Below are 22,017 nucleotides of genomic sequence, written 5' to 3' on the forward strand. Positions count from 1 at the left end.
TAATTATCCTACTTTTTATAAAAGATAACATTTAGGAAAGAATATGCATTTAATTAAAAAACTCTATTCATCTAAAGGGTAACAAAAAGGGGGAGCTTCCTGCTCGAAAATGAAATGTCCCCATTTTTCTGGGCGTGGGTGCTTAACTAGTTAAAAAGAACACAAACAAACAAACATCTGTCTCCTATTTTTTATGTCACACAGGAAAGAAGCTTCAATATCTGATGAGAAGACATTAATTTGTTGGTGTTTGTGGTGTTTGGTGCAGTTTTCTTGTTTTCTGGGTTGTTGTTTATTTACAGGGGAGATGAAGATCTCTAACAAGTTGATTTGTTCACATTTGCACATCTTAATTTTTAAGAGGAACGTGTTTGTTGAGTTTGTACACTATATGCATGTAAGGCAACCGTTTCCTTTTTCAGTATTTTGTGAGGTGCATTTTTCTCTGTTTTAACAAAAAACAGACATAAAAGACATTTAAGTCGACCTAAGATGATTTGTTTAAATTTCTACATGGTCTTACTGAGGTGATGCAAAGTGAAACATGCTTTCTTCTTTTTTGGTAATGTGCTGGAAAAGCTTGAAAATGGACCTTGAATGTGCTTAAACAGTGCTTGAATTTGACCCTGAAAGATGTGCATGAACCCTGATATTAATAAAAGGTTGACCTAACTGATCAAATAAAGTCTGTGCGGTTTAGTTGTTCCACTCATATTAAACCAAATGATGGTGTGGCGGCCTGTTCTAGTGTGAACTGAGAGAGGGTTTGAATGTAAGAGAGAGGGGGGGGGAGGAAAAGGAGACCTAAAATGTAACCCCTGCAGCTCGACTGAGGAGGTGAGTTACATTAGTGCTTCCTCTTTATTAGAAAGCGGTTTGAGTGAATTAGAAGTCTTGTTTTTTTTGGAGGATATACTCATTAGTCATGCTAGGCATCCATCTGAACTCTATCAAAATAAAGGTGTATTTTAACTCATTTAAATTGTTTCTAATACCAGAGATATAGGACTATACAAAGTAGCTGCTGACATCTAAAACGACAGCACACTTATTGTGTCTTTCTTCACCTCATCACTTTTTTCTGTGTGTGTTTTTCTGTTGATGCCTTTCAAACAAAACTAGCCATGATATTTTCCACCTTCCTCCTCTGACAATTAATATCAGTTAACCCCAGATGTCTCATGCAGATATCCTAATTCTGTGTATGGTAATCTTGCACCATTAAACTGTTAGTGAATGAGGCAACAATAAAAGTGGGAAACGTGCATTAGCAGATCAAGTGGTGCCTGCTTATTTCCTGCTTTATGTGAGCTTCTGCTGTAGTTTATTATGTGCTTTTAGCCCCAAGAAACCAGCCTTTTACTGTGGCGCACAATAAGATCTTCTGATGTTTGGTGTCATCTTCCTGTGATCTCCTGAGAACAGGTGGATTAATTCACTTCAAGTTTATGTATGTAGCACCAAATCACAGCAGGCGCTGAACACTGTAAAGACTCTAGAATAATTATGGAGGCACATTTAAAGCTCCTATCCTTCTGTCCCACATACCTAAAAGTTAGTTATATGATAAATAGCCCCGTGTTTGTTTACTTGATTTGTAAAATGCAAAGTGGTGACTTTTTCTTTTCAAGTACGTCCTCATATGGAGACAGTTTTTTTAATGGCATAAAACAAGTCATTGTTTACAAAAATTAGTACATTTTATTGGGCAGAATGAGGTAAACAGTGAAGTATGAGAAAACAGAGCACGTCTCCGGAGACTATGGCAACTAGAATTATTGTATACGTGTGTGTATTAAGGACTGACACAGACAAAGAATGAATCAGACAATGAAGCAATGTCCTTTTTAAATGTTTATTAAAACCATTCAAGTATTGAGTCATGAATAAAACAGCAACCTCTGATCTGCTAATTGGGAAACAGAGGATGTCAGTGTATTTTTCAGTGCTAGTTGTCCAAATTGAGTAAGAGGACTTTACATTTGAATAGATTCGATTACAAGTTATATTTGGTTTTAATTGAATGAGTTTAATTTGATTTAAATCAAGCCAATTCACAACATATAAACTTGAAATATATGGTAAGATAAAGGTTGTGCAATAATACAGAGAAAGCCCCAATCAAATGATCCCCTATGAGCAAGAACTTGGCAACAGTGGGAAGGAAAAGCTCCATTTTCGGCAGAATCAGAATCAGGGAGGGGCCATCTGCCTCCACCGGTTGGGGTAAGAAAATGAAACTAAACTATAGGAAGACAAAGAGGAAAGATGTTCATGATATATATGAAACTTTCCGCTAGCCCTGACTAAAATATTGTTTTTGACAGGAAAGTATTGTTTCATTCATTTTTATTCCACGAGGTGGACAGCAGGAATAGAACAAACCAGATACTAAGAAAAAAAGTATATAATGAAATATTCTCGATATGCTAAAATTCCCACTGAGACTGGATAAGATTATTCTAAAACTGGCAAAAAATACAATTCTCTTCATGCACAAAAATCCCACCACTGGGCCCATCACATCCCAGCCCAGTTCGCATTCTGCATTGGAGTCCGTCGCTCGATACCACCGCGGCCAGTAGCGGTTCTTTAAACGGGCGACACGGGCGGTTGCCCGGGGCGGCATCTTGGTGGGGGGCGGCATCATGGGCATCGGCGAGAAAAAAAAAAAAAAATGCTCGTACTCATGCTGCCCCGACGTCAGCCAGCGCATATTGGGAATGGTACAGGCACCGATCGGTTTTCTATCACCCATTTGCTGGGAGTAAGGGCGCCCTCCGTTTGCGAGGTCGCCTGCTGCTTGCGGCACAGGGAGGAGAGGGCGGGGCGGCGGGGGATTCTCTGGCTGACCATCATCCCGGAAGCTGCCCTGGCTTATAGCCATGGCGACCCTCTCCCAACATGGCTGCACCCAGTGAACAACAATGAGACACTAGTGACAAATGCAGGCAGTGGTGTACATCTGCCCTGATGTCAATCACATGCGTTGTCTCCTACTGTCGCCGTTCCTGCTGTCGGGACTGGGTCACCACATCACGCTGACCGGTCTCCAGACGAGGCATCGCACCCCCCACGATCACGCAGCGGCTCTCTCTTTTCCACCTGGCCTTCATGCGTTCCTCTTCCAATCTAGGGCCTGTCTCCTTCCAGTGCTCAGCTTGCTTCCTTTTAATACGACCTTTAAAAAGCTGAAAGGACACCTATGGACACACCCATGCCTCAACATGTGATCTCTATCAGCTAATTTGTCCCATTGCCAGCCAATCCACAGTGGATTAAAACAATGTAAAATAACACACTGAAACAATGTGATACAAACAGAATAAAATCATGCAAATAAAAACTACACTCACAAATAAACACTAAAATCAGAAAAAAACCCAATATAAACGATGAATACAAATTTCTACTGTGTGAAACAGTTTCACTCTTTGAATATTTTTCATTTCTTACAATCAGAATTCTCCAATAGATTTTTAGAAGAAAATTATTTTCTTTCATGCATCACCAACTGAACCTTTTATGTTAACGTCTCAATCTCCAGCCTAACCTCATTGAATTTTGCTTAGCAAAGTACTTTTCAACTCTAATAATTAGTAAGATTATATTTCTTATCATCTGTTGGTCGTCTGACCTGATAAACTTCAATGAGCATTATAACACAGGAATGATTGTCTCTAAAAATGGGCTCTTGCACGCTTGCAGACATTTTTCCATCACAACTTATGGATGATGAATGATTTGATTAAAGCTGTGAAACATTACTGATAAACTTCATGTGATGTTACATTAAAGCCAATTTTCTATTAAAATCAGGGTCTTTTCTAGCTGACCTCTGACCTTTGAGCAGTAGTGTGTACTGTATGCTTGTATGTAACTGTATCTGACCTGGATTTTATCACCAGTTTCAAATAAGAATCTTCTTTAAAGTCTGTCTTTCAATACAAAATAAGTTAAACTTTATCAAGGCTGATGGTAAATTGTCCCTAACAAGTCCACTTTATTGCGTGCTCATTGACTTTCTCCTATCAGAACTGTTTAACAAGTCCACTTTATACATGCTTATTAATCTATCACGCTTATCAGTGGCTCATGGTTGCTTAAAGCCTATGTCTGAACTTGACCACAGAGCCAGAGCATCGTTCAATCTTGGCAACAGCTCCCGGATGACAAACTCCACTTTCTCTGCATCAAGACAGCTCATAACTTTTTAACAGTGTCTCTCTGTCCTCATACTTCTATACATTCTTAACAGTCTGTCCCTGTCCTGGTACTCCTACATCATCTGCTATAATCAAAAACCATGGACTCTCACTGCAATGTACGCTACAGCCAGAGGCGGAGCCAGACATTTGAAACACCCGGGGCTTAGCCCAAAGAGTAGTATGCATGTGGGATTTTTTTTTTTTTTTTTTGGGGGGGGGGGTGTAGAAATGACTGAAAGATTAATAGGCTCTGTTCAAAAAAGAATGACTTCATATAGGGAAAAATATATATCACATGTGCAGGACGCCTTAAACTAGTTTTTTAATTAAGCAGCAAGGCAGAACAAGGTCAGGGCTGCATCAAGACACGAGGACTAAACCCCAATTCAACCAGACCCAGAACTGATCCAGAATTAAAACAGGACTACAACAGTTCAAAATCAGGACTACTGAGGACTTAACCAAGACATAACCAGAATCAGAACTAGATGATAGCACTAAAAATCATCATAGACCTGCACTACACTTATTTTTTAATTCTACCAAAGTCCACTATTTAGATTGAGAAAAGTTTATATAATTATTTAGCCTTGTTGTGCAAACAAGCCTGCAGAACTTAATAAATACAGAATTTGAAAAATAACAAACCTAAAAAGAAACACTAGGTACGAGATACATGAGGACCTGTGATACGGTGATACTTTTGGTAAACAACCATTTGACTAACATGTGTGTCTCACCTGCTCTTGTTCATCTGTTCTGTCCTCGTTCTCCTCTCTCTCCCTCTTTGTGCTGACAATCATCAAATATACAGTTGAAACCAGATATTTACTCTTCAGATAAAAACACTTTTTTAATTGTAACATCAAATCAGACTAAATGTTTATTTCTTTAGATTGATAAATATAAAAACATATTTGTTAACTTTAAGAGTGAAGAGAGAAACTGTCTGTATTTCTTAATTGCAAATGGCACCAAATTGTATTCAAACTTGAGCCACACTTATGGAGCTCCACAGTTCTTTTCCTGGTGTTTTGGTTGATATCTCTTGATTTTCCCATGTCAAAGAAACAGGCTCTGTGTTTTGCCTTATATGCATCCACAGCTGTGCCACCAGTTTACTCACATGGACTCTACTAACCTATCAGAAGCTTCTTCAGCTCAGAATGGAATCGTCTGGAGTTTTCTTATTAATTAACAATAAATTTAGTGTATATGTACTCCTAAATTTGATGAAAGTGATAAAAATAGATCTCTCTCTCTCTTTATTCTGACATTTAACTAATTCAAAATATATTTCAATATTTATCTAAAACAAAAGTTTACTCTAAATTGATGTTGTGCAGTAAAAATGTTTTATGTTTTCTCCCTAAAGTGTAAATATCTGGTTACAAATGTGAATATCCTGCTGTGTACTGAAATCCCTCTTGTTTTGCATAGAAATATACTGAACAACATACAAAGCATAATATATAAAATAACATTTACCTGAGTTTTTTCTTTGAAAGAAGCCTCTAATGTCCATTCTTATATTTCAGTACATAACTGAATCCGAATTAGTCGGGGAGGGTAAGAACTGAAAATATGAAATAAACACACGTAAGCTAAGACTCTCTAAAAAATAGCATTTGTTCGGCTTTTCATTTCGCCATTTGTTGATTCACTTGAAGAGCAAGTAAAATAATATTGGTCAAGTGATCAGTTTCATATCAATCTTTCGTGATGCACCGTCATATTTACATTATTTGTACGGTACGAATGATTTGCTTTGGTACCTGGTCAAACTTAAGCTCTCCTTAGTATGGCTGGCTCCGTCTCTCCAACAGTGCACTCACGGGCAGCAGCTGCCCCGCCCCCTCGCTCAGTCGCTTAGTGCCTGAGCTTGGATCATACCAATATCAGGGGGGGATTCACGCACAGTCGTAAATTCCCACAGTGTGCACTATGTGCTTCGAATATTGTGTGTACTTTTTGTTTTATACAGTTGTCAGCCAGGCATCTAACTATGAAAAAATTACACTCCAAAATACCCCGGGCTTCTGACAAAACAACCCGGGCTTAAGCCCCGTAAGCCACCCCCCCGCTCCGCCCCTGGCTACAGCTAAAAAGTTTAAAGCAACAAAACAACCTGAAGAGTCAGTCGCAGCCGAAAGATTCGGATCTTTTTAGTGAGTCGAGCCGAGCCGAAAGTGCCGGTTCTCTAAAAAGATCCGGAAATCCCATCACTAGTTTCTTGAGTAATGAAAGTAGTAGCAGTTTAACCAATAGCTGCTCCCTGAACCTTACTTTCGTTTTCGTGTCAAAGTGAAAGTGAACTAAAAGGCACATACGCTGAGTGTGTCTGGTTTGGTGACGACTGTTTTTAAACCCATAAAGCCAACAGTTAACATTGCAGTTAAAATACATTAAATGTGAACACCTTCGGAGAAGTCTGCGTTGAAAGGTGAGTGTTCCGTGTGTAATGACAGGACTTCAGCCTTTAACCCTCGCATATTCGTCTTGTAGCCTATATGATTTGAACGTCGCTAGTTTTGCTTTTAAACACTGTTTTTTACAGACTGCAACCAATATCCTCACAGTCTTGACTGTAAATGACAATACTTACCGTAAAACTACATACACAGGTTCTTAAGCTGCTTCCTAATGTCCCCCTCCAGGCAGCCCTGGGGTTTTCTTAGTGTTAAATTGTTTCATTCTGAACTTCTTTCTGCTAAATTGTGAGTGTGAATTATGATTTATGAGGATACGTAGTTTAAAAAGTGAACATGAGATCATTAGTTCGGAGCCAATCGCGTGAGATCAAGAGCGTTTCCGTTTCTATTATCCACACTTTTCCAGCGTTGTAGCAGTTTGGAAACAAACTAGCCCAACTACCTTCTCATGGAAAGAGTAATCGCTGTATTTGGCCTCCCTAAGCACACAGAGTTAGTCTGCACAATAGCACAAGGCATGTTGCAACAGCATGCATTATTTTGAACAGTGCCGCAGAAAGAGGGGTACTACTGCCTGCACCTTTTGTTAAATAGATCTGGTCAAGTGTGCAGAGGACAAGGACGGACGATCAAGCAACCTGATACTTTAAAACAATCTCCAAAAGCTGATTCTGTTCATCTGGACAAAACGCTACGTAGAGATGAACAGAATCAGCTTTTGGAGATTTACTTTCCTGGATGATTGAGAATGCATCAAGACACTTTAAAACAATGATATTTACTTGGAATAAAATTCATTCGAATTTATATGTATATATATATAAATCCTTATTAGAAATTCAACCTGTCCTTCAGTAAGCAATGTGCAGTTTGCAGGGGTTCCCAGCCACAGAACCCAAGTGATTACTCAAAGAGAAAATTTTTAATGATTAGAGCATTACAATATTTTGCTTCTGAGGACCAAGGCTTTCTTGTATTTTTTATTTTTTTTTAAATTGGTCTTGAGCAACAGATCTCCAGGCTTTGACAGTCTTTCAAAGTTTTTCTATGAATATTGGCATTTTCACTACAGGCCTTGTAGAATATTAACACTTAGATAAACCTATGTCTGGCTATATGTAATTTCATTGTAGTATTGTTACTTAGACTGAAGAACATGGGATTATTGGTTTCACCAATATATAATCTCTACCATTTTGAAGATTATTGCTTTGCAGTCTAGAGTGCAATCTTCCCGCATAGTCTGTCCATGCTTTTTTCTATGCTGACTGTCGGACAGCTGTCATGTGATCTTTAGCCTAAGTCCTTACCTAACAAAACATTCAAACAATTCTATGATCATATTACGATTTTAAATACACTGATACTGTACACAAACCTTAACACCAAGGACTCCTACTGGCCACACGGGCCAGCCAATGGATGGATGGAGGGTTTAGTGTTTCATTGAACCTAAAGACTAATCTGCACACAAATTTCTAGTAATTTTTTTTCTTCTGTCTTTCTTTTTTACTGTGTTTCTTTCTTTAAATCGGGACATGATAGTGTGTCTAATCGTGTCTTGTAGACTGTAGGGTTTGTGATTTTACCAACTAGGTGTTGGACAAGTATTTGGTTGCCTGTTTCTTCAAAGTACTTATCCGGGATCTTTTTTTTCTTCAGTCCTGGAGTTAAAACAAAAGTTCTTCTTGATATCCTGATGTCATGTCTTGTCTTTAAATATCCCAGACATGAAGAGCCACAAACACAATGACAGCTCTCAGGTGAAAGAAGCCCTCCAGCATGATACACAGCAAAATCCTCAAAAGGAGAAAGAAAAGCATGAAAAAGAACAGCACAGCAATGATAGCACAAATCAAGACAGCTTCTTGCCATCCTCTTCAAGAATTTGCAGTGCAGAGAATGTAAAAGACGGACAAGCAGAGTGTCCTGAGTTCCTTCAACAGAAGGAACGGACTTCATCTTGCTGTCAGCTGAAGGATATGAGGCGACTTCAACATGGAGACATGAAGCTGGGTCCCCTAAGATTCGACAAGAGACACACAGTCCTCATAGATGTAAGACCAACTCATTTAGTTATTTATTAATTCCTATTAGTATTGATGTAGTTTTACAGTGCCAGAGCTGATAGGTGGGCAGGTACAAATTTGCAAAGACAAAGGCAAAGTGATACTGGAAAACTTTAACTCAGGAGGTAGAGAAGGTTATCTACAAATTGGAAGGTTGGTAGTTTGATCCCTGGCTCCTCCAGTCTGCATATCACAACAATAACCCCAAGTTGCTCTCTAATGCAGGTAAAGAATAAATATACATGAATGCCAGATAGAAAAAAGTGTTTGTGTGAGTGATGTATGTTGTATAAAGCGCTTTGAATTCTTTATAAGAACTAGTCCATTTACCATAAAGAGAACAAAGGATGCAAAGACAAAAACATAGAAATAAAGGAAAAATCACAATTGGTCACCAACTACTGCCTGCGTAACAAAACGTTAAAAAAACTGATACACAAAAATCAAATCTTGCTATGTTGTTTGTATGAGACCATGAGTGTCTCTGCATGTGTGTTAGTCATGAAACATAATTGATGAGAAACTGCAACAATGTCCTCTGGAAGTCAGAGGCAGACAGAGAAAGGCCCAGGAGACCCACTGTCCACAGCCCCTCAAGAGCAGTGAAGACCTGAGGCCAGATGTCATGATGATAACTGCATGCCCATCCCTGCATAAGGAAGAGGGAGGCTCCAGACAGAGTCCCCATGGTCAAAGAACCATGGAGAACCATTGGATGATTTATTGGAAAAGAGGTATTGGTTGTGTTCTTGAAATTATACTTTTTATCTTTCAGGTGGATACTTTCTACTCTCAACGGATATTTGTATCTCAGAAAGGGAGAGATCTATGGCACAGCGACTTTGTGAAGATGCCTTGTTCACAGGCAAGTATGGCTTCCTCATTGCAAAAGGATTCACTTATTATTCAGGAGAAATAATTAAGTAACCATGTAAGGTTCAGTGGCTGTCACAACCCAGAACTCAAAGTGACCAAAAGAAATAAAAACCTCAGAAAATTAAACTGCCATTAATAGCAATATTAAGTCAATTTAAGACACAAGCCTGTGATTCAAGACCATGAGCAGATGTGTTTTACAAGAAGAGTTTTGGAGTTTTGGAGCAACTAAGGGCTGTTCAGGGAGTTTTTGTGACATGATACTAATGAATTACAGCAGTCGAGGCCAGAAGTAATATATGTATGACGTTTTTCAGCATCACTGAAAAATGTAATACCAACAGCATGCTCTAATCGCTGTAATAAAATATTACTGTCAGCAGTATCGAATGCAGCACTGAGGTCTAGCAGGACAGGCACAGAGATAAGTTCACTGTCAGAGGTTTTTCAAACCTGCGAGACATGTTATACAGGTTTTTAGGCATTCAAGAGCCACTGGAGGCTAAGAATTGCTTTGTGTAGGTTGCAAGAGGTGTATTATCTAGGTAGCTGGAGAAAAGCAGACTGCAAGAAGTTGGTGTTGATGTACAGTGACGTGCATGTTGTTCACACAGTAGTAATTCAAACTAATGAGCAAGCCACAGGGTACTGAAATATATGTATTAAAATAACTGTCACTAGTCGCTAGTATCCATGATCTCATTCTTTCAGTCACTACTCACAGTTTATGCCCACAAGTGAGGAGAGGGACCTAGATCGACTGGTAAATCAACAGTTTCATTTTTAGAGACAGCTGTGTCCTCAGCAAGGTGGACAGCAGTACAACATGTATATCTCTGCGTCCTGTTAATTTAAACATATTCCATTATCTCTTATCTCATCTTAAATATCTTTCAAATGGTTCATTAAAAATGAGTTCTGTCATTCTGTCATCGGGCGATCGTGGCTCAAGAGTTGGGAGTTTGCCTTGTAATCGGAACGTTGCCAGTTCAAGCCCCTGCTTGGACAGTCTTGGTTGTTGTGTCCTTGGGCAAGACAGTTCACCTGTTGCCTACTGGTGGTGGTCAGAGGGCCCGGTGGCGCCAGTGTTCGGCAGCCTCGCCTCTGTCAGTGCTCCCCAGGGTGCCTGTGGCTGCAGTGTAGCTTGCCATCACCTAGGGTTGTGCGATATGACCAAAATCTCATATCCCGATATAAGAATTCTATCGTCCGATAACGATATAAATCACAAAAATGTAACATTTTCTGTGAATCTCGGGCAGCTCGTCTTGCGGGAAGTGTTTCCAGCTGTGCGTCATGTAGCTGGAGTCGAGTGTTTTAACCGATGCATGAAACGATACATTTTTAGACATAAGTTGTAACAGCCGCCGTTTTCTTTGTGTTATTTATTACACGGCGTGCTGCGGGAAAAGCCTGTTCTAACGTTTGAGTCTAAGGTTTATTTTTTAGCACCTGGCAGCTCTTTTTTAATTCTCATCTGTAAATAATCTGCTCTTTCACGTCATTCAGTTTATTTTGAAAAGTCTCAACAGGATTTTGAGCTTTATTGTGAAAGGTTTATGTGGAAAATAAACGAGCGGACACGCGATGGTGTTACCGTTGTTGTTGCTAACCACAAAGCATAAAAACAGGCGCTTGTCCGTCCATAGTGTGGTTATATAAAATATAAGAGAAAGAGAGAACTTTAATGTAGCCACTACAGTGACCATCAAAACAATGAAAAATATTGCCGTAAACAGTTTATTTTGCGACACCACAAAACAAATGATAGTGTAAAATGAAATGATAGATGTTTTTATATCGTCATCCGATATATATCGTTATATCGAACAGCCCTACCATCACCAGTGTGTGAATGGGTGGATGACTGGATGTGTAAAGCGCTTTGGGGTCCTTAGGGACTAGTAAAGCGCTTTACAAATACAGACCATTTACCATTGCTGGATGTCATCACTCACAGTATAAGTTCTTGGCACTATCCCATGGATCCTGGAAAGTCTGGATTTTTAATTTTTTATTGCAGTGAATTTCTCATCTGGGGCTGACAGATCATGTGGTCCTTGTCCTCTGCTTGTTTCCTTACTTTTTTTTTTTAAATAATCTTTTATAATCTTTTCATATCCCTTTGATTCCAGTTTTTTTTCTATTTACTTCATTCACAGTGCTCCACCTAATTCACTAACTGTCCCCTTCTATCCTCCACTGCATTCTGCATTCATCAGCTTCTCAAAGTACTTGTTCCCATCTTCTCAATATGCTCTCTTCACTTGTGTTTTTTGCCCCATCTCCCTTCCCTTAACCCCACGCGGTTGCGGCAGAAGGCTGCCCTCCCTGACCCTGGTTCTGTCAGATGTTTCTTCCTGTTAAAAGGGAATTTTTACTTTCCCAAGTGCTTGCTCACAGGGGTCATATCTTTGTTGGGTTTCTCTTTGCAATTGTAAAGTCTTTATCTTACAACATAAAGCAGAATGAGGCAACTATTGTGATGATTTAATAATAATGTATACTTCATTGATCCCCGTGGGGAAATTCCTCTCTGCATTTAACCCATTCACTCAGTGAAGCAGTGGGCAGCCACTGGGTGCCCGGGGACGGCACCTTGCTTAGGGGTACCTCAGGGTGGCCGTTCAGTGGATTCAAACCCCCGACCTGCCAATCATGGGGCCACCACTCTACCTACTGAGCTATCCCTGCCCCAAATTGCACCCCATTTAGCGCTATATAAATGAAATTGAAGTGTATTTTGAAAGATAGCACTAAAAACTGAGGCATCTTAACCTCAGTGAGCAATCAGAAAACCACAAAACTTAAAACCATAACCAAAAATTGGACTAAGTCAATAACTCATACTTAAATGTTAAGTACCATTAGTTGAAAACACAAAAAGCTGGGAGCCCAGGACTATGACTCACAGTCTCCAGTTGTGTGCTAGTTTTACAAATTTGCCCCCACTGACAGAGACTAACATGAAGCACATTTTAAATGTGTTTTAATTGTATTTCATTTAGGCTTATATAAAAGTAATACAGATTTTATATGTTGTCTCAAATGGAACAGAGCACATAAATGTAATTGTCATTTCAGGTAGCACATCAGAAGTCAAGGTGGGATGTGATATCCAAAAAGCTGAAATCTCTGGCCAGTAAGAAAACAGCCAGTGTCAAAGATGTAGAGGTATGTTGGCAAGAGTGGACATTGAATCATTGTTCATTTTTACACTGATAATGTGAAATTTGTTCCCAAGGACACATGAAAAGTTAAACGGGTGCTATTCTTTGACCATGCTTAATGTGAATTTCTATGACTGTTATATAAGCATATTAGGTGGTCTTAAAACTTCTCTCATCAGGAAGCTATCATCAAGTATAACCCCAAATATAAAGATCAGTGGTCATTTGATGCCCTCCACACATTGGATAAGGTGAATGCCCACATTTGGTAATTGAATTATTAGTTTTGTGACTTGACTATTTAAATGAGCGATAATAAGCAATGAACATATTTTCTTTTCAGATTACCCCAGATACAGAAAACTACTACAAGACACTGTTTCCAAAGATTGCTGCATTGGCCTTGAAGCTCCCTAGCTTTGTGAATAAGGTATCATTTCCAGTTATCTTCTACAAGTAATATTGTGTTGACTATTGAAATAAATTATCTTCTTGGAAAATCTAAGAAATACAAAACCCTCCAAAAAACTTATAACTTAAAATCAAGAGAATACCATTTTCATATAAGCAATGAATTGCCAAAAATTGTAAAATTGAAACTTGAACAGTTTAAAATGTTCCAAGTCTCTTTGAAGTATCCCCAAATACTGAGTCACTATCTTGAAATGTCACTAAAAGGAAAGTTCTTTAAATTAAACAGAAATCGAATATATTTCTTAGGGCGCAAAAGGTGCAGGACCCTAGTTTCTTCTCAGACTACATGAATGACAATATGCTGAAAAGGAATGAAGAAATAAGCACCTGGTGTTGGTGGAAGCGGTTAAAAAGCATCTATCTATAAACATCTCTTGTTTTGTGCCTCCTGCACTTACATCTAGTCTTCAAGTTATCATCATTATTCATTGATTTTATTGACAAAAATCTTTTTGGTGTGCTGTCATTTAAACAATACAACATTAATGCTTTGCTGCATTCCTGCAAATATACAAATTATTGGATTAAAATAAAAATGCTCCTCCTTGTTCACCTGAATTCAGTCCCTCTTTTGGAGAAAAATTCAAAGAATACATAAAATTTTAAAATGTGCAAAATCTTAACACAAAGTCATTAGGACATTACTTTCGCCTTTACATTTAAGTTCATTCATTTGAAGATCAGTAAGGTGCTCATTCAGCACATCTCCGAGAAGCAAACTAAAGTCAACTGTGATTGTCATGTGTGTGATTAGAACATGCAGGCGTGTGGTCAGTGTTTGATTTGCTTTTGGTTTGTATTCCACTGGCCCCTCAGAAATTTACAGTATCATTCAATCATATTCATCTGTTGTAGGAAGCCAAAATTGCGACTGATATTAAAATATATCTAATCGTGCGGCACTGATACATAACCTATTAAGAATGCCTTGGTGACTTTAATTAGATTGTGATCAGGATGCTTATTTAGACCTAAAGCCGACACATTTATGTTTTCAGTATCTGAAAGGTACTTATTTTTTCAACTCCAAAAATAGATATAAAAGTAGGCTGTAGTCCACTGGTTTGCGAAGTCTCTGGGTGTAAAGTCTCTTAATATAGGGACTGTGAGACAACACAGAGACTACAGACACATTTGTGCGCAGTTCTGCAAAATAACAGTTCAATTCAGTTTTATTTACATAGTGCCAAATCACAATAGCAGCCACCTCAAGGCAAAAAGGTTCCAGTAAAAATAGGAACCTTTTCATCCTATACTGTAAGTAGGTAGACTGCTGATTGTCTAAAACAACAGGGAAGAACAGCAAAGCTTACTGTGAAAAGGTTTAAAAAAGTTTACTTTTAACGCCTTTTTGTTGTATGCATGATGATCAAAATGAACATAAATATGAACAAAAGTAGACAGCATTCCTGGTTGGTGCTAGTTGTTAACGTTATAATGTTACACTAAGCTGTTATGTATATGTGGGTCTGCAGAGCACTTCATATAATTAACTCAGTACCATGACACCTTTGGACAAATTAATGCCAATTAACTTGAAACAATTATTAATTATTAGGGACATTTGTATTCTAAAACGAATAGTTTTCGATGAGAAAACTAAAATTAAGTTCTCCTGAAAATAAATAATCTGACTGACAAAATGCGTTTCCATGTTCTCAGGCTATCCCGCTTCTACGAAAGGGACAGAGTGCAGCCATCACAATGTCTCAGGTTCAGATATCCTGCCTACTTGCCAATGCTTTTTTTTGCACCTTCCCTCACCGTAACACCTCCAGTCCCAACGCAGAGTACTCTGGTTACCCCAGCATCAACTTCAACAGGTTGAAAAAAAATCCCTTCACTGTAGTCTCTCATTTTGTGTGCCTAATGTATGTTAATTGTTAATAATCATTCTCCACACAGTCTATTTGGAAACTGGTCAAGGAGGAAGATAGAAAAGTTGAGGGCCATCATGCATTATTTTAAAGAAGTTACAGATGAAAGTAAGTTGAATCCTCCCATTCTGCCCGTTTGTGAGACATCTCAGTAAGAGTCCATTGGTGTTTATCAATGTCATTGCAGGTACCCGACCTAAAGGACTGGTGACATTTGAGAGGGAGTGCCTCAGCTACACGGACATGCCCACATGGGAAAGGTAATAACTGATAGATTGATAGATCTGCTGTGGTAAAGCAGCAGCTGTGTTACCACCTTGATTTACTACCTTGAGTTTCTCTAAATCATGTTGTTGTTCATGTGATAGCTGTAAGGCGAATCTGTCTAAACTTCATATCACCTCAGAAGGTCAGATTGAGCTTGAAGGTAAAGGCATGCTTCAGGTAAGAACTGTCCCACATGAATAATGATTTACAGTTTCATATTTTTTGTTTGGGATTTGGTTATTTGTGTGTCTATGTATGTCTATGTGCAGGTAGACTTCGCTAACAGCTTGATAGGTGGAGGTGTGCTGGGCTCTGGTCTGTTGCAGGAGGAGATCCTGTTCGTTATAAATCCAGAACTGATTGTAGCTCGCCTCTTCACAGAGAAACTTGAAGACAATGAGTGTCTGATCATTACAGGTTTGTTCATAAATGGATTAATCATCTCACAAAAATTAGGCTGATTTCATACAAAAATTGCCTGAATGATTAAAATGATTAATTAAGTTAATTTTTGAAGCCAAAATATCAAATAACAACTGGTTCCATCTTTTCTACTATAAAGATTTCTTTTTTAAATTCATAGCTATTTTAATAAGTGAATGACACACTCATATGTCAGAAAACATAAATGGTTATTTTAAAAAAATCAACTATAACATGAATTTAAGACAAAAAATAGTAAGGATGGATAAAGAAAATAAAATTAACAATTATATGTTATATTTCAATTTTGAAATTAAAATAATCATCAAAAAACAACAAAAAGAATCTAATTCAGTTAGGACCATGTTACCAAATAAATCATAGCATTGCAGCATAGCTCTGTGTTGGGAGGCAAAATGACAGATTAATCAACAATCAAAATACTGTGCAAGAGTCTCGAGCCATCCCTCATTTCTTTCTATCTTGTTCCAATTAGTCTTAGTAACAGCATTTCTCCAGGATTCGTGAACGTGTTTGAAAGTTTTTCTTTGGATATTAGATACCTTTTCTCTCATTCAGAGATGGAGAAAGTTGAGAAAGACAGGATAGGAGAGGAGGAAGAGAGGTCATATTTAAATTAAAGTTCTGCTCAGTGGTATTTGATAAACTAGAAATTTAAAGCTTACCTGTAAGTCCTCATGTTTTTAAATGAGATATTGGTTAGATACATGGAAAGGACTGATTCCTATAGCACTTTTCTACTCCTCGAGCACTCAAAGTACTTTATACAACATGCTACATTCACTCGTTCACACCAGCACACATTCATACTCTGATGGATGCTTTGGAGCATTGGGGTTAGTATCTTACCCAAGGATATTTGGCATGCAGACTGGGGGAGCCAGGGATTGAACCACAAACTTTCCAATCAGCAGATGACCTGCTCTACTTCTTCAGCTACAATCATGAGACTTCAAAGGTATAAGCATCACAGCTTGTTGTGTCAAAGTAACTGAGGATAAAACACAGAAAAACATGAAGGAAATTTTCCTGGCCTGGCTTTTTATAACTTAAAAAATATTCTGTAGAAGATCAAAAATGTTTTCTTGTCGGAGGTCAATTTAAAAAAAACAAAACAAAACCCAACAACAACAAAAACCAGCAGCACTGTACACAGCGGTAGACTGGTGCGTAATAAGCAAGTGAATAATGAAGCTGTGGTGGAAGTGAAGTGTAGTTTTGATTTTCTTCTGCTGTTTCAGTCAATTTTGGTCTAAGTGACGAAACCTGCAGCTTCAGAATCTGTGAGATGCTGGTGTTGTGTCCAAAAAGTGACTGTCTGCCAATAACTTTTTTTCGGTATTTGCCAAAAACTGATTTAAAACGCTATAAATAACTTGCTGGTGTATAATATGTGAAACATATGTCAAATGTATGCCTCATAAATGATATCAAATCATCTTGAGCCACAAACAACATTCCTGTGACAAGGTAGAAGCCGCAATCAGTTTTTGGCAGTGACTTTTATATATGTTTTACTTATCCAGTTAAAAAAAATCTCGTTGACATTAAAATGTTTTTTTAAGAGTAATCTGGCCAAGAGGACAGTGGAAATTGCAACAAATATAACGATAGTTCTGTAAACATATTTTAAGTGGACAAAAAGGACCGGATTGGTTATAATGTAAGTATAATAACACAGAGTTATAAAGATAGTTGAAAACAAGTAATTTTTCAATTTTAAATATAACAACTTGTAAACCCTGTTCACTGAAGTCTGTTTACCAACATACGTAAAGATATTACACATAAAAAACACACAGAAACATTGGAAGTGCCTCCACTCGAATACAAAGATAATGCTAAGATAAATAGCTCTAGGAAATTAAAAATGGGGAAAATGACTATAGTACAGAAATTCATGATAAATCTATTTACTAAAAATGAATGTGCATCAATATTTGTATTAATGTACAACTTTTGTTGTCTGTTTCTCAGGCTCACAGCAGTTCAGCTACTATTCAGGTTTTGGAGACTCCTTTGAGTGGGCAGGTCCTTATGAAGATCAGTCCCAAAGGTCTGAGGGGGTCATTCATTATTTGCCTTTAGAACTTTTGTTTTTTTTTTAGAACTTTTTATTGAGTTTTCTGATGCATTTTGATCCAATTTTTAGGGATGAATGGGCTCGGCGTAAGACAAAGATCCTGGCCATTGATGCTATGAACTTCAGACACAGCGTGGATCAGTACAGAATGAGACATATTACCCGAGAACTGAACAAGGTGAAGTTTATTATGTGTTATTTATTGTTCCTTTGGTTGTTCTTTGTTGGCAGAAAATAAAGAAGCACGAAGGAAAAGTCTCATCTTGAGTTGTGTATTCCATTTACACACACGTGGAAGCATATACTACACTGTTTACTACCCAATGTAGGATTGGATAATCTCAAACCATTTCTGCTGGGTTACGACTGGCAGATAGTGATGCCCAGATCCTATTTTGCAGAACTCCATCACTGACACAAGAGATCCATCACCATTACATTCTCTTGGTGGATGGACACAAAAGTCTCACGTTTGGACACACCAAACCAAAGTCCAGGGTTAAATAAATAGCTAAATGTCTAAATTTTTGTCTTGGTCCGAGCAGTTCTCTTCTTATAGGCGTCCCTGATTTGTGGTAGTTCCACTATGAAAGTCTGATTCAGGCAATCTCCTACAAATTGCTAATGTGGTTTTATACTCTAATTTGCTGGGTGGTAGTTTCTAGGGGGGGGGGGGTAATTTTAATGAACTAATTCTCTGAAGTAAATAATTTTCAACTTCATCTTCAACCTTTCAACTAGCTGAAAGCTATTTCAACTGATTTGGCAGATCTTTTTTTTTACACCAGATGCCCTTCCTCCTAGGTATTGAAGCACGTGTCTTGCTTTAAGTGTCTTTTATGAGCGCTTTAATGTGAATAGTGTTGTGTAGGTGACGAGAATGTCAAACAGCATCAAGAGTTTAAAGCTAGAAATAAAAACTTCGATGTTAAATGTTACCAGTGCCTATGTCCCACAGGTTGGATATTAGTTAGAAGAGCATGTGAGCAGAATTCAACTTGTGAGGAAATTTCACAACAAAGCAGAGTTGCTGCAGTGTGCATGGTGGCAAGATTGTGTGCTTAGTCCAAATCAGCTCCCCAGGCCAGGGCCGTAACAGCAATTGGGAAAAACTATGTGAATAAGTGAATAACTGTGCCTTAACAAAACTTTTGTGTTACACACAACTTTTTGTGTGTAACCATGCTGTATTGTACACAGGAAATGAGACATGAATGCAATTCTACAAAGAACTGAAAACCTAATCTCATGATTATAAAACAAAACAACAAAAAAACAAATTAAAAAAATAAATAAATGAGTGGGTTTGTCCAAACCCTCTGACTGGGCATGTATACATACAAATTTAATTATTTAATATTTGCATACTTGTATTTTACTTTTCATCTGTGACATATTTATATTGCTTGTTTAAAAGTTATAGTAAAGCTTATAATGCTACTTAAAAGTAAACCCATGCTTATAATGTATGACTGCAATCTAAAATGAATTAATCTCATGTATCTTTGAAGGCTTACTGTGGATTTAAAGGGTACGATGGGCATGAAAACCCAGATATCGCTACGGGAAAATGGGGCTGTGGCGCCTTTAATGGAGACCCACAACTCAAAGGTGAACTTCTTTATATTCATTAGTGCAAAGGTCTCTGAATTTAGTGTAAGGACTAAAGTGATATGCTTGATCATATATGCAGGATTACACTTTGATTTGGAGTTTCTGACATCAAAGAAAGCCAGCTGATTAAATGTATAAATGTGACCTATTTCTACAAACCAAACAAATGGTTAAGAACAAACTGAGTGCAACATTTGTTGTGGAAATTAATGGTGTATTAAATTTTTTAAAAAAAAGTCAGCTGCTGGAGAGTTTTATTCTTACAAGAAAGAATTTAGTCCATACAGCAGTGTAATGAGGAATTCACAGAACCAGAGGAAATCTATTTATACAGGGTCTCACCACATCTTTATTACCCTGTTGTCAGACAGAAATACACTTACCATACACAGATTAACACAGATTAAGAGGATATATTTAGCAAACAGAGTAATCATGTCTTATTGGTTGAGACAGAAAACAGGACAATTCAGTTCACTTCAGTTTAATTTATATAGCACTGAATCACAACAGTAGGATCTTGGAAAGTCTGTCACAGTGCAACATGAAATAAATGTATGTAAGTTCTTATCTGTTCATGTGCAGCTCTGATCCAGCTGATGGCAGCAGCAAAGGCTAAGAGGGGTTTGGCTTTCTTCACCTTTGGGGATGAAAATCTGAAGCAACGCCTACAGCGCATATATGAGTTGATGTTCGCAGAAGGGATTACAGTAGGTGAGTGTTCCCAAGACATGCAGTTTTCTTTTCTCCAGTTTCTAACATCGCATCACTTTAAAGCTTGTATATTTTCCAGCTAATTTACTGAACACCTAATAATTTCTTTAAAGGGTTAGCTGGTGTCTGACTGAAAGCGGTATTTCTAAAAACCTGCAGACACTGGCCTTTAATATAAGGGAAATGGAGACCTTTACTTACTTCTTGAATGCCTTTAACAGCCTGGACAGTGATTTTTATTTGAAGGATGCAATTTTTTTTCGTAAAGTTCAAAGGATGATCACACTTGTGTCTGAATGCTTGCCTTAATGCCTTCACTTTCCGCATTGACAGTAAGCACATAGCATTTTGTTAGTGTCATGTGAAGTGATTAGGACCCATACAGTTTTCGATTGTTGGTCACAGCAGCTTTCTAGCTACTTCCCACACCACACACCGCTCCTTCCTGACTCCAAACACTAAAAGGGGTCACCTGTGCCCTCCGACCTCCCGGCACCACCCTGTGAGTTTACCGTAACCCCCCCCCCCACCCACCCATTGCAGCAGAGCCAGAGGCCACACGCCTGCCACATGTTGGCTTTACTGACCTGTTACATTTGGTTGCTAGGTAAAGAAAACCAGCTTCTTCTAATAATGCCCATGTCCCTAGAGCCCTCTGTTCTACCTCTCCCAGAACCACACCCCTATAATCAGAATGAAACTATGTTGTGTTCTTTAATTATTTAGAGCTGAATGCCAATTTTTTAAGATATAACTTTTCAGAATTTGGCTGTAAAAAGTGGTGTTTCTTTAATTTTTCTAATATACCTTTTTATTCCTTTTTGACAGGGACACTGTACAAACTTCTGCGTGACTTTAGCTCTGCCAAGCTCTGTGATTCACATGTGGATCTGTTTGACTTCATCGAAAAACACAGAAACTCCAAGAGTCATCTGTAAAGGAGTCTGTATCCACATTTGCACTAAAATCTTGGAGGGTAGTTTTTATAACAGAAGAAAATACTGAGCTACTTAATCATTTTGAGAAGACAATTATTTTGAAGTGCTTTGTTTACATGATAATTAACTATACAGTAGCAGCCAGGAACAAAATAAACATCCAAATAGCATAATTTGGGTGTGTGCTTTGAGAGTTAGCACAGTGGTCTAATCTGCTTTATGCTAAAATTTACATTTGAGGTCATTGCCATACACCAGGAGTTGTGGTCAGAAAACATTCTGAAGACATAATTCTTGAAATTTCTTGTAATTCTGCAATCTCATTAAATTACTTATATGACAATTTATTGCCAGTTTGTGTGGAATTTTATTTAATACTAGACTGAAAGAAACTTTCAGTATTTGAGATGCTGCATACATTTGTTAACAAATACACAAAATACACATGGATAGTTACCTTAATAAAACACTATTTGCACGATAAGACTGGGATATATTTTTCAGAGTACTCCATTCCATGTCCACTACATTCTTTTGCCTCTGTTTGTCCATGTGGTGTATGTGATAGGACTGTGTTGATCCTGCAACATCATATTAATGTTGCTGCAGGACTACAATTGCACCTGAGCCATCTTGTATGCCATGTATGCTGGTTGTGGTGGGTGAAGATGACGGTGATCAAGAGGCAGCTCCTTGCATTCTAAAGTGACTCATTGTGAATTCTTATCTCTACTCTTTAGAAAGAAGTGAAAGTATAAAGAAAATGTCCAAAAGAAAAATGAGGTTAATCTACAAATTCTATTCGGGGCTTTCTCGTGAGCATGATTGGGAGATCTTGAGTATTTAGAAGA

At 38.0% G+C, this 22,017-nt stretch overlaps 1 protein-coding gene across 2 annotated transcripts; it reads left to right on the forward strand.

Annotated features, from left to right (window-relative positions):
- The first annotated feature begins 6,353 nt into the window (after positions 1–6,353).
- Positions 6,354–21,579, forward strand: pargl (poly (ADP-ribose) glycohydrolase, like). Of its 2 annotated transcripts, XM_080874304.1 has the most exons (16): positions 6,354–6,651; positions 8,369–8,697; positions 9,485–9,578; positions 12,674–12,759; positions 12,935–13,006; positions 13,099–13,185; positions 14,892–15,052; positions 15,135–15,214; positions 15,294–15,366; positions 15,475–15,550; positions 15,643–15,790; positions 17,795–17,873; positions 17,970–18,078; positions 19,412–19,511; positions 20,100–20,228; positions 21,057–21,578. In XM_080874304.1, the coding sequence occupies exons 2-16, from the start codon at positions 8,371–8,373 to the stop codon at positions 21,164–21,166; spliced, it is 1,731 nt and encodes a 576-aa protein (XP_080730430.1). In that variant the 5' UTR covers positions 6,354–6,651; positions 8,369–8,370; the 3' UTR covers positions 21,167–21,578. The 2 variants fall into 2 exon arrangements, with proteins under 2 accessions (XP_080730430.1, XP_080730431.1); XM_080874305.1 differs by lacking the exon at positions 8,369–8,697 and having other exon boundaries at positions 21,057–21,579.
- Positions 21,580–22,017: the final 438 nt, after the last annotated feature.

This window comes from Rhamphochromis sp. 'chilingali', assembly GCF_963969265.1.
Source record: "Rhamphochromis sp. 'chilingali' genome assembly, chromosome: 2".
Taxonomy (NCBI): Eukaryota; Metazoa; Chordata; class Actinopteri; order Cichliformes; family Cichlidae; genus Rhamphochromis; species Rhamphochromis sp. 'chilingali'.

Excerpts from the sequence above, each read along its gene's own strand:
- pargl (XM_080874304.1), top strand. The coding sequence starts at position 8,371 with ATGAAGAGCCACAAACACAATGACAGCTCTCAGGTGAAAGAAGCCCTC. Across the intron at positions 17,874-17,969 it reads TATGAAGATCAGTCCCAAAG|GGATGAATGGGCTCGGCGTA; the intron begins GTCTGAGGGGGT and ends TCCAATTTTTAG. Across the intron at positions 20,229-21,056 it reads CGCAGAAGGGATTACAGTAG|GGACACTGTACAAACTTCTG; the intron begins GTGAGTGTTCCC and ends CCTTTTTGACAG.